This window comes from Rhinopithecus roxellana, chromosome 16 (assembly GCF_007565055.1).
Source record: "Rhinopithecus roxellana isolate Shanxi Qingling chromosome 16, ASM756505v1, whole genome shotgun sequence".
NCBI lineage: Eukaryota > Metazoa > Chordata > Mammalia > Primates > Cercopithecidae > Rhinopithecus > Rhinopithecus roxellana.
Window position 1 is genome coordinate 78,966,323 of NC_044564.1, and position 13,747 is coordinate 78,980,069.

Sequence of the window (13,747 nt, forward strand, 5' to 3'; positions counted from 1 at the left end):
TGCTAAAAATAGAAAAATTAGCCAGGCATGGTGGCACACACCTGTAATCCCAGCTACTTGGGAGGCTGAGGCAGGAGAATCACTTAAGCCTGGGAGCTGGAGGTTGCAGTGAGCCAAGATCACACCACTGTACTCTAGCCTGGGTGACAGAGCAAGACTCCATCTCAAAAAAAAAAAAAAAAAAAAAAAAAAAAAAACACAAAAACGTTATAGTACCCACGACAGTATAGTATTCACAAAATAATAGACACATAGGCCTGGTGCAGTGGCTCATGCCTTTAATCCAAGCACTTTGGGAGGCCAAGGCAGCAGAATCACCTTGAGGCCAGGAGTTTGAGACCAGTGTGGACAATATAAAGAGATCTTGTCTTTACAAAAATTAGCCGGGCATAGTGGTGCATGCCTGCAGGCCAGTTACTTGGGAGGCTGAGGTGGGAGGATCACTCCGCAGTAAGCCTCGATAACACCACTGTACTCCAGCCTGAGTGACAGTAAGACTTTGTCTCTTAGAAAAAAAAAAAAAACAGACACATAGATAAATGGAACACAACAGAGAGTCTAGAAATGTACTCACTTTTGTGGCCAAGTAATTTTTGACAAAGGTGAAAAGAAAATTCAATGGAGAAAGGATAATCTTTTCAAAAAATGGTGCTGAAATGATTGGGCATCCACATGCAGGAAAATAAACCTCAACTTATACCTGACACCTTACACAAAAAATTAACTCAAAAAGGATGTTATCTAAGTATAAAAATTATGAAACCTTTAGAACAAAGCATAAGAAATAATCTTTATGACCTTGTGTTAGGCAAAGATTCCTTACATATAACATAGAAGCACTATTTATTAAAGAAAAAAATGGATAAATTGTACTTCTTTCGAATTAAAAATGTTTGCTCTGCAAAAGACAGGGTTAAAAAAATGGACAAGCGACAGATTGAGAGAAAATGGTTGCAAATCACATATTTTGACAAAAGTACATAAAAGACTCTTAAGACTCAACAATAAGAAACAACTGAATTGAACAATGGGCAAAGAAGATAAATGGATGGCAAAAAGAACATGAGAAAATACTCAATGTTGTTAGTTATTAGGGAAATGTAAATTTAAAAATCACACTGATTTATTTCTCTGCACACTTATTAGGATGACTAAAAAACAAACACACAAAAAGTGACCACAACAAGAGCTAGCAAGGATGAGGGATAACTAAAACTGTTTTTCTTTTGTCAGATTTTTTTTCTGCAAACACTATGGTGACTTACAGAACTTTTATATGTTCATGATGGGAATAAAAAAATGGCACAACCACAACAGAAAAGTTTAGGAGTTCCTTAATTTCAGTCCCAGGAATTTACCCAAGAGAAATGAAAAACATGCTCACACAAAAATATGTATGTGCATTTCTGAACATTAAATTATAAAGATGAATAAAGTTAAAGGGACTTTATTCATAATCACTCAAAACTGAAAATATTCCAAATAGTGAATAGATAAATAAACTGGTGAATAGATCAGCAAACTGTGGTATGTCCATAAAATGGCATACTTTTCAGGAACAAAAAAGGAACAAGCTATTCATACATGCAAATACATGAATTTATCAAATGAATTATGCCAAATGAAAGAAATCAGATTTAAAAAGCTATATTCTGTATGATTCCTTTATATGACATTCTGAAAAAAATCAGAACTATAGGGATAGAAAGCAGATTAGTGATTTCCTGTGGCTGTTTGTTGGGGGAGGAGATTTACTACAATGGGATTTAAGAAAACTTGTGGGGTGACAGATATTGGGGTGATTGGAGCACTTATTATACCAAGGTATGCATTTGTCAAAAGTTATGGAATTGTGTACTTAAAGGGAGTGAATTTCCACCTCCTACCTATTAGGATTCTCACTATCCAAAAACAACATCATCATCATCATCATCAACAGCGGCAACAACAACAAACCCTGAAAACAGCCAGTGTTGAAGAGGATATAGAGAAATTGGATCCCTGGTGCACTATTGGTGGGGACACAGAATGGAGCAACTGCTATGGAAAACAGTCTGGCGATTCCTTTAAAAATTAAAAATATAATTACCATATAATCTCATAATCCCAGTTCTGGGTAGATATCCAAAAGAATTAAAAGCAGGATCTTGAAGACATATTTGCATACTCATGTTCTTTGCATCATTACTCATAACAACCAAGAGGTAGAAGCAACCTGAATGTCCATGGACTGATGAATGGATGCAGAAAATGTGGTATATACATATGATGGACTATTATTCAGCCTTAAAAAACAAAGAAGTCTTGTCACATGCTACAACTTAGATGAACCTTGAGGACATTATGCAAAGTGAAATAAGCTAGTCACGAAAAGACAAATACTGCAGGATTCCATTTGTATGAGGTAAGTAGAATAGTGGTTGAAGGGGTTGAGGGAGGGGAAATGGGGAGTTGTTCAATGGATATAGCATTTCAGTTTTTCGAGACAAAAAAGTTCTAGAGATCTGTTGTACAAGAATGTAAGTATGTTAACACTACTGACCTGTACAATTAAAACCAGTTAAGATAGTAAATTTTATGGTATGTATGTTTTCACCACAATTTTCTGAAAAAGTGGTGAATTTTACTAGATATAAATTATATCCCAACAAACCTTTTTGAAGAAAATGACCAAAATTCTTGATTTTATTTTATTTTCACAGTTTGCATTATGACTTTATAATTCTTCAAATCAAAAGGTGGAGTTTATGTTTCTGCCCCTGGATACAGTCTTAGTGATATGAATTGATCTGGCCAACAGAATGTACAGTAGTAATGATATGCTAATCCTAAGTCTAGGCCTCAAGAGAACTTGTCTATTTCCACTCTATTGGATTTCTGAGCCTGCCACGTTAAGAAGTCAGGCTAGCTTGCTGGAAGGTGAGAGAGTTAAAGTTCTGCCAGCCTGGTTGCCACACAGGCAGTCAGCCCATACCTGAAGCTGAACTACCTTAATGGCTGACAATTGACTGTGAACACATGAGGGAGGTCCTCTGAGATCAGAGGAACTGTCCAGGGCAGCCCAAACTTCTGACCCACAGAATCATGAGCTACATAAATGATTGTCATATTAAGCTGCTACATTATGAGGTGGTTTGTTAGGTATCTATCGGTAGCTACCTAGAGGAAGGTATCATAAATTAGGTGACATTTGAATTTTTTTTTTTTTTTTTTTTGAGACAGAGTCTCACTCTGTCCTCAAGCTGGAGTGCAGGGGCGCGATCTCGGCTCACTGCAACCTCCATCTCCCGGGTTCAAGCGATTCTCCGGTCTCAGCCTCCTGAACAGCTGGGATTATAGGCGTGCACCACCACACCCAGCTAATTTTTGTATTTTTGTAGAGACGGGGGTTTCACCATGTTGGCCAGGCTGGTTTCAAACTCCTGACCTCAAGTGATCTGCCCCCCTCGGCCTCCCAAAGCCCTGGAATTACAGGCATGAACCACAGCGCCCGGCCTGAATTGTATTTTGAAGGAGGAATAGGAGTTTACTTTTTCTTTTCATGTTATTTTATCATTTTTGAAGCTTTTTTTTTTTTCTTCAAGGCAGGGAAATACCTATTCTATCTGTGTTCTATCTATTCTATCTATACCTAGTCTATGTTATCTGTGGCCACATGATCTCACAATGGTTGCAAAGACACCCAGGTTACTCCTTCTTTTAAACCATTGAGAGAAGGCATAGGATCATTCGAAAGAAAGTACAAAGCTCCTGCCCTGAGGGCTTACAGTCTATCTGGAAAGATGCCACCCGTGTCTAGGAAATACCAGGAAAAGAAAAAAAAAAAAGTATGAGAATTGGTGCTCTCTAGCCCAAAGGATACGAAAGCAAGCAACTACTAGAACTTTATTGCTTGTACCACCCTTTGGTATTCAACAGCACAATGCCTGATTTTGTGATTTAACTTTTCCTGTTTTGATGCAGTGCCACCACAGTGGGATTTTGTAATTATGAGCTTCAAAAGCTGAGACAACATCTTCTATTTCTGTGTCTCTTCCTACAGTGAATAATACATTCCTTGTCATTTCAGTGTTAAAAAAAGAAAAAGTAAAAGAAAAATGCTAGCCGGGCGCGGTGGCTCAAGCCTGTAATCCCAGCACTTTGGGAGGCCGAGACGGGTGGATCACGAGGTCAGGAGATCGAGACCATCCTGGCTAACACCGTGAAACCCCGTCTCTACTAAAAAATAGAAAAAACTAGCCGGGCGAGGTGGCGGGCGCCTGTAGTCCCAGCTACTCGGGAGGCTGAGGCAGGAGAATGGCGTAAACCCGGGAGGCGGAGCTTGCAGTGAGCTGAGATCCGGCCACTGCACTCCAGCCTGGGCGATAGAGCGAGACTCCATCTCAAAAAAAAAAAAAAAAAGAAAAAAGAAAAATGCTACAATAGCTGAGAGGGTTTAGAGTAAATGGGGTTTGGAGAGGGTCAGGTATTTTCCACAGCCAGACCAGAGTGGGTGTTGTCACTTTAACTGTGGTGTCCTGGCTGAAGACCAAAACTTAATTGTTGGTAACCCTTCCTTTTTTTTTTTTTTTTTTTTTTTTTCCGAGACAGAGTCTCACTCCGTCCCCCAGGCTGGAGTGCAGTGGTATGATCTCAGCTCACTGAAACCTCCGCCTGCCAGGTTCAAGCAATTCTCCTGCCTGAGCCTCCTGAGTAGCTGGGACTACAGGCACATACCACCATACCTGACTACTTTTTGTATTTTTAGTAGAGATGGGGTTTCACCTTGTTGGTCAGGCTGGTCTCGAACTCCTGACCTCGTGAGCAACCCACCTCGACCTCCCAAAGTGTTGGGATTACAGGCGTGAGCCACCGCACCTGGCCTGACCCTTCCTTTTCTGCTAGCCACTGTTATGTACAGCGGGTTCACAAAAAAGTTCATTAATGTCCTTAAGAAGTCAGATGGGATGGCTCTGGTGGCTCAGTGCCCACAGACCAGCAAAAGACAGAATGTCCAGGCTGTACTGTAGGTGGCTGGCACCCCATTTTCTTGGTCACTTCCTGGAGGCCACACTGTGTGTATCTGTATTCTGTTTCTTTTTAAAATTATCCTATTTTACTAATTTATGAATTTAAAATGTTTGTAGGTACATAGTAGGTATATATATATTTATGGGGTACATGAGATGTTTTGATACAGACATGCAATGTGAAATAAGCACATCATGGAGAATGGGGTATCCATCCCTTCGAGCATTTATCCTTTGTGTTAGGAACAATCCAATTACATTATTTTAAAATGTACAATGAAGTCATTATTGCCTATAGTCACCCCATTGTGTTATCAAATAGTAGGGGTTATTCATTATTTCTAACTAGCTTTTTTTTGTCACCATTAACCATCCTCATCACCTCCCCTACCCTCCCACAACACTTCTCAGTCTCTGGTAACCATCCTTCTACTCTCTATCTTCCTGAGTTCAGTTGTTTTGATTTTTAGATCCCACAAATAAGTGAGAACATGTGATGTTTGTCTTTCTGTGTCTGGCTTATTTCACTTAACATAATGACCTCCAGTTCTATCCATGTTGTTGCAAATGACAGGATGTCATTCTTTTTTATGGCTGAATAGTACTCTGCGGTGTAGATGTTCCACATTTTCTTTATCCATTCATCTATTGATGGACACTTAGGTTGCTTCCATAGCTTAGCTATTGTAAACAGTGGAGCAGCAAATATGGGAGTGTAAATATATTTTTGATGTACTTATTTCCTTTCTTTGGTGTATATAACCAGCAGTGGGATTGCTGGGTCATATGGTAGCCTGGATTCTGTTTCTTATTTGCCAGTGGATGTTTTAAAGTATACATCCTATTGCCCTGGGTCAACTGTCTCAAGGACATCCCCTCAGTCTTCTTCATTTTTACATATATGTTCATTATTTCTAAAAATGTTAAAATTATAGAAAAGTATAAAAAAGAAAATAAAAATTATGTTTTCCAACAACTCAGAAATAGTCACTTTTAACACTTTGATATATATTTGTCATAGATCTGTGGTATGTATTTGAGTGCGTATAAATTTCATTCTGTTTAAATTATTTTTTTTCCCAGTCAACAGTAAGCCATAAATATTTTTACATCTTTTTGTGTCAATTTGATTTCACCACAGTATTTAAATACTTGTCTGGAACTTCATTGTATACCATGATTTTTAATAAATACTCCACTTTTGTTGACTATTTTGATTGTTTCTAGGCTTTGATTATTATCAACTATGCTTCTATAATGTCCTTATACACATATTTGGGGGCACATATTTGATTTTGGCTTGGTGTATATCATAGAAATGGATTTTCTGGTGGGGCTCGGTGGTTTACGGCTATAATCCCAGCACTTTGGGAGGCCAAGGGGGGGGCAGATCATGAGGTCAGGAGTTCAAGACCATCCTGACCAATATGGTGAAACCCCATCTCTACTAAAAAATACAAAAATTAGCCGGGTGCGGTGGCACGCACCTGTAATTCCAGCTACTCAGGAGGCTGAGGCAGGAAAATCGCTTGAACCGGGGAGGCGGAGATTGCAGTGAGCTGAGATCGTGCCACTGCACTCTAGCCTGGGCGACAGAGTGAGATTCCATTTAAAAAAAAAACAAAAAAAATTGGTTTTCTGGGCCAAAGGATATGCATACAAGGCTTTTGCTTCGTGTTTGTGATGTTGACCTCTGGACACGTGATACCAGTAAATAGTAGTAGTATATAAGTTATTTTCCACCTCTTTCAGAAAAACCATTTTGTTATCTATTGGTATCTTTGGTAATTAGTCTCAAAGACTTTTAATGTTGTCTATAGTGTTTTTCATGTATTGAGTGCAAACAGCAGGAAATAGAAAATGAAGAATCAGCTAAGAGCCTTGTTTGTTTGCTTGTTTGGTTTGGTTTGGTTTTCTTTATGGTTTTATTGTAAATATGTCTGGAAAAATCAAATTAAATGGAATGAGCTTGACTCATGAGGAGGCCCCTTTCATTTTCCTGAAGTGAATTAATGGAGCACCCATTAGTTATTATTTCAGAAGCACACCAAGAACTGACCGCACTTCTCAGTGTCACCAAACTATTCTTATCTGTCAAAGTTTCATTTCACATACTTCTATAAGGTCTAGGTATACCCTGATGGTGTTTGTGATGTCCTATATTACTCTTGATCTACTTTTGAACTATAAAACAAAGGAAAAATTGGAGGTCCAGAGCTTAGGATTTGGATATTACCTCTACTACTCACAGCAGAGCAAGTAACTTAGCCTGGTGGAACTTCATTTTTCTTTCTTTCTTTCTTTTTAAGACAAGAGTCTTCCTCTGTCACCCAGGCTGGAGTGTAGTGGCACAATCTCGACTCACTGCAACCTCCGCCTCCTAGGTTCAAACAATTCTCCTGCCTCAGCCTCCAGAGTAGCTGGGGCTACAGGTGCGCGCCAACACGCACAGCTAATTTTTTGTATTTTTAGTAAAGATAGGGTTTTGCCATGTTGGCCAGGCTGGTCTCAAACTCCTGACCTCAGGTGATCCACCTGCCTTAGCCTCCCAAAGTGCTGGGATTACAGGCGTGAGCCACCATGCCCAGCCCACTGTTTTTCGTTTTTTTTTTTTTTTTTTTCATGATAACAAACTTAAAGTCATCTCATAGGAATAGAAAATAGCTTTTTAGTAGAAGCTCTTGGAATTTAAATTGAGACTGAATGGAAAGATGAAAGAAAGTAAGTTTATTAACATTTAATGAGAAACTTCAATGAACTAGGCGTAGTACCAAATGGTTTTATATTTTTAAGCTTCATTTATTCCTCTCAAAACACCTGGGAAGGAAGTATTTTGCCATTTTACAGCTGTTGAAACTGAGCCTCAAAAAGACTAAGTAACTTGTCTCAGCCACACATGTGGCTGAGCCAGTATTTGAACCGAGGTCTGTTTGCAGACAGAACCTGGGCTTTTTCACACCTGCAAACTGGAAACATTAATTGGTTCTTAAGATCATCATAGATGTGATAAAACCTGGGACAGAAATTAGTCAAGACTAGTTGCATCTGCCTTTTCCTGTGGTGGGTAGGAAAAGGAGGAGTATAATGATTTCCTCAGGCATGAAGGTTGATGATGAGAAAAGTGTATACTCTCTAATCTGATGTCATAATTCATATTGTGGAGAAATTATCATCTGGATAAGTGTAGGGTCTCTGATCTCATTTTAGATGTTGTACATTCAATGGCTATTTTCATTTTGGCCCATGTACTCTCTTTGCTCTTATGAGCACTATTTTTATCCCAATCTAATCCTGTATGTTTGTGTTTCTACAAAGATTAGTTTCTAAATGTTATGAATAATTTGCTTCTGAAACACCATTGCTCAGTGACTATGAAATCCTTCTCATTACCAAAATCCTTCTATGCCAACTTCTTCAAGAAATTTGATCACCTTTAGATTAATTGTTAATGAAAATTAAAGCTATAGCCAGCAACACGGGTATCTTTGGGCTAATGGCCAACCAACAGGCCATCTGTGTGAAAGAAAACAGGCTAACAATTTTGGACTCTGGTCTCTTGGGGCTACATTGAGCATTGACCTCACCGGTGCTCACTGAAATTAATTGCCCTTCAGGTTGTATTTTTCTCATCACGGAAACCTTCTTTTCCCAATTCAAACCATGTGGGTTAAAAGGAGAAAACAAAAGCCAAAACGGCTCCCCACACCCAAAAGCTCCTTCTGTCAGAGATCCCAGTAGCCCCAGGAGAGCTGTTAGAAGTCTGAGAAGGATTGGTCATCATCGCATACCATACATAGGTGGAGGGCTTGTTATTCTCAGTTTCCCGCCTATGAGAGGATACCCCTATTGTTTCTGAAAATGCTGACCGGGACCCACACTTCCAACAAAAATTCCTCTACCCCTACAGCAGCAGCAAAAGCAGCAGCAGAAGCAACAGCAACAGATAAGTGTTTTGATGAATTGCGAGATGGGTAGGGCTTGAGTGCCCCCAGCCCTGCTGATACCAAATGCCTTTAAGATGCAGCCTTTCCCATCCTAATCTACAAAGGAAACAGGAAAAAGGAACTTAAAACTCCCTGTGCTCAGACAGAAATGAGACTGTTACAGCCTGCTTCTGTGCTGTTCCTTCTTGTCTCTAACTTGTAAACAAGACGTAGTAGGACGATGCGAATGGAAAGTCACAAACCGCTGGGTTTTTGAAAGGATCCTTGGGACCTCATGCACATCTGTGGAAACTGGATGGAGAGATTTGGGGAAGCATGGACTCTTTAGCCAGCTTAGTTCTCTATGGAGTCAGCTTGCTCCTTTCTGGTAAGGTTTGGCTTTATTTTTATAAAATTAGTATTTTTAAAAACAGTGACTTCTGGTGGTCTCCCCAAATCTCATCAGTGCTGATTAACAAGGGGTGGCTGTAGCAAAGGCACCATTTCTCTGTGAGTCTCCAGTCAATATGTGTGGAAGGATTGAAATGCAAAGTCTCTGTGGCATGAACTGATTTTGTTAGAGTTTGTCTTCTGGGTGATTGGCCCCTGTGTTATAAACTCTTTGAGGACCGATTAAATCATCTTATTTGAAGAGATCTCCTTACTATCATGCATTATTTTCCTGCTCCTCATTCTGGAGTGTTTTTCTTACTGATTTTTTAAAGAACAAACCGGTTTTACCTGCTTTAAAGAAAATCTTCAGTAAAAAATGAAATTCATGCTGAGAAATACAGGGGCCCTTTAGGCAGTGTATAGATTGTCACTGTTTTAAAGAGAACAAAAATGCTTTTCTGTGAAAAGATTTTATATATACATCCTATTTTAAGCAAATTAATGAAATTGTAGCCTTTTTTTTTTTCTTTCTTGTAGTTAGGGTCGGGGAGATTGGGGCTATTATAATTTTTGTTTTAGTTTTAAAAATGTTTGCCACCTAGTAATTCATAAAGGGTTTACTGGCCCAATGAAGCAAAAATTTAGGCAGTTACCAAGATCGTTAACACAGGAGAGTATAGAAGCCTGTTGTAGAGTGGAGGAATGGTTGGCCAGTATGTTTGGATTTAGTGTGTTTATTGCTCAGATACTCCAGATAGTGGTGTGCCTCTGTAGCTCACTCAGCCTATGTGACATAGGCAGAAGGCAGTATCCAAACCTGAACTACAGATCCCAAATACATTATCATTGTCATCAGTCTCTTTTCTTCTGTTTGAAAACATTCTAATTATAATGAAAATTGAATTGATATTGGAGATAAATTTGGGAAAATTCACTAAACTTTATGGATATAGGCTATATTAATAGAATTTGATTCAAGTATACATAAGTATCTGCTATATTTTCTAGATGTTTAAAATATTTTAAATGTTCAAAACACAATCCAATTAAATAACAGAGTTGAATACAATTTGTTTTATAGCTCTCAACCAACATATTGAGAATTTAATAATATTTTTAAAAGTAAGAATGTGTAACACAAGTTGCTAAAAATTAAAGATTTTAGGTGGCTTCAGTATTTATATGGAAATTGTTTAAATAATGTTGACTTCTCCAATAATATGTACCTTTAAATAATTACCATTCCATTTTTGATTTTCTTTTTTTGATTTTCGATTTTTCTTTTTTTTTTTTTTTTTTGATTTTTGGTTTTCTTTTTTTCTGAGTGCCATTATTTACCAGTGACATGAAATCTGAAACTGATTCTATACCAGGGATTATAGTGATGTGAAGCCCAGATGTCTAGAGTTTCTCTGAGGTACTTTGTAGGTTAAGTAATACACACACAAGTTTTCATTCACTTTTTTACCCCTAAAGCAACTATGTTATAGCACTGTGCAATACAGGCTTAGAAGAATTGTCATCAAACAAAAAGGTCATGTGGCCAAAATAGTTGCTCCATGTCTAGACCTTAGATCCTTGAAAAAAAACAACACTGCCTTTAAAAGGGAGAGGACCAAGGGAGGAAGTAGGTCATATTCTTGTTAGGAAGGGTGACACTAGCAAGGTTAGTTTCTGAGGTAGGTCTGTTGTCTTGATTGTAACTTGCATTCCTAGTCTAAGCTTCCATGAGCCTCACTGCTCGAGGCTTGGTAATTGCAACGAGAAGAATCCAGCTAGATCATGTCCACAGCCATAGGAGCGCATTCGTCTAGTCAAACTCCTGGTAGACTACAGCAGTGGAGCAAGGCGCTTATGGCTTATAGGTTTATCTCTCCAGTCCAGTGGGTTGTTTCTCATTTCTTTTTTCTGAACCCACAGACTGAAGAAAGAAATGCCACTTTTTTTCAGTGAAGGTGGCTCTGGATGGCAGAGTTGCTGGCCCATAAAATGGCTGCAGGAGGTGTGTAGGCCTCAGAAGCTCCTCACAAATATTCCTAGATTCTGTTGCTTTCCTTTCTGACTTGAAAATCATTGCTAACTTCAGGTTTCAAACATTTCTATTATATTAGCTTTTCCCTACTCTCCTATCCTCATCAAACCAGGCTGCTCTCTTTAAAGAGTTGTATACGTAGAAAACTAACAAAAAAATCACTGATTTATCATAGTATCTTCTACATGATCAACACTGATCTAATAGGAAGTCTCTAGTCTCATACCTTCATACCCCTTTTACTGTGTCACTTGACTTTTTTTTTTTTTCTTTTGAGGTGGAGTCTCGCTCTGTCGCTCAGGCTAGAGTATAGTGGAGCGATCTCGGCTCACTGCAACCTCTGCCTCCCAGGTTCAAGCGATTCTGTGCCTCGGCCTCTCAAGTAGCTGGGATTACAGGCACCTGCCACCACCATGCCCAGCTAATTTGTTGTATTTTTAATAGAGACGGGGTTTCACCATGTTGGCCAGGCTGGTCTTGAACTCTTGACCCCAAGTGATCCGCCCGCCTCGGCCTCTCAAAATGCTGGGATTACAGGCATGAGCCACCACACCCGGCCTTGTCACTTGACATTTTAAATAACAACTGGATTCAGAGATAGCAGACATCTTGTCTGGAGTGGCAGAGGAAACAGTTGTAAGGTCAGGGAAGTGCTCCCAGATGAAACCTCCTTGTTAGGGCTGGTCTCGGAAGGCTAGTGTCAGGTCTGAGTAATCAAGGGTGGAGGTCTGGAAGCTGGGATCAGAGACACCCTTTGGAATTATTCTCAGAAGGAGCTTGCTTTTTTCACAGATGCTCCCTTCCAAGCATTGTGTTCATTGTTAGGTCTCAGCATTTCCCTTTCAGCCCTGCCCTGGGAGAGCTTCCTGGAAGAGCATAGTTCTTCCAAGGCGTCTCTCTAGGAGGGAAGGAGTCTTCCAAATTCATCTCAAAAGACTATGTGATGTTCTCTGGGGATTTAGGTGGGTGGGCTCTAAATTCTTCTGAAATTATCAGTTTGCCTCCTGAGCCTCTATCTCCCCAAAAGATATCTGTGTGATTGTATCACCTGCTTATTCTCTGTAGATGGCTTACTGGTGAGCTCACAGAATCAGGATTTAAATAGAGTATTCTAGGCTGGAAGGGTGGAAAACCAAAACAAAAAGATACTGTTTCAAAATAGACAAATGTCAAGTTCTGTGTTTGGGTTTAAGAAATAAATTATGTATATTTAATGTGGGAGAGACCCGGTTTGTTGAAAGTTCTTGTGAATGACACCTAGGTTTTGGGGATACACAAAACTCATGGAAGCCAACATATGCTCTGCTTGCTAAAAAGGTAATGTATAAACTGTAATGTGTTGCATTAGCAGAAATATAAAGTCCAAATCAGAAATGGTAATCACTTCACTTAAATCTACTGCTTAGAGCACATCCATGAAACACCAAAGACCTGAGAAATTTAACAGCAAACATAGCAGGCAAACTGAAGGAGGAAACATGGATTACGAAGTCAAAGCCCAAATTGGATAGCCATAAGCAAGTTATTTAATTTCTCTAAGCCACATTTTTCTCATCTTTTACGGATGAAATACCCATTTCCAGGGTTGTGATGAGAATCAAATGTGATAATGCCTGTGAAATGCTTAGCCAGTAATATTTAATAAAAATATTAAGAATTATAAGAATGCTCTTAATAAATGAAGCTTGGAACCAGACGCGGTGGCTCATGCCTGTAATTCAGCACTTCGGGAGGCCGAGGCAGGTGGATCATGAGGTCAAGAGATCAAGACCATCCTGGCCAACGTGGTGAAACCCCATCTCTACTAAAATACAAAAATTAGCTAGGTGTGGTGTTGTGCACCTGTAGTCCCAGCTCCTCAGGAGGCTGAGGCAGGAGAATAGCTTGAACCCAGAAGGTGCAGGTTGCAGTGAACTGAGATCACGCCACTGCACTCCAGGCTGGTGACAGAGCGAGACTCCATCTCGATAAAATAAAATAATAAATGAAGCTAGTGTAATTAAAAGAGAAGTATTACCATGAGAACTACTGTGCTAGTCAAGACTGATCTGATCTGCCCCAGGATGTAGGAGAATCATTAACATTCATAGATGCTGTCTCCTACAAAACCGCAGCATAATCCAATCTCTCAAATTTTGTGCTGGCCAATTCCTACTTAATAAACCCAAACACTTTGCCAACTACCCATCTACCATCCCCTCACTTATCCATTTATCCCTGTTTGTATCTTGTCTGCTTCAAGCAGGCCCATCTCCACAATCTACACATTCTTTCCTCTTGGCTCTTGTTCATGCTGTTCCATCCATTTAGAAATGACATCTTTCATATTACTCCACAAACACAACTCAACTCAATTTGCCTGGGCCAACTCTTCCTCCTGATATTCTTCC

The 13,747-nt window shown here is 39.4% G+C and overlaps 1 protein-coding gene across 5 annotated transcripts in view; it reads left to right on the plus strand.

Moving 5' to 3' along the window:
- Window positions 1-8,818: 8,818 nt before the first annotated feature.
- TEK (TEK receptor tyrosine kinase) overlaps window positions 8,819-13,747 on the plus strand; it is a 122,994-nt gene continuing 118,065 nt past the window's right edge. For 3 of the 5 annotated variants that reach the window (XM_030920261.1, XM_030920262.1, XM_010384456.2), the window contains exon 1: window positions 8,827-9,320. In XM_030920261.1, coding sequence (XP_030776121.1) covers window positions 9,269-9,320 — 52 coding nt within the window. In that variant the 5' untranslated portion in view covers window positions 8,827-9,268. Of the gene's footprint in view, window positions 9,321-13,747 lie in introns of all 5 variants that reach the window. The other 2 variants (XM_010384455.2, XM_010384457.2) reach the window with 1 other exon arrangement.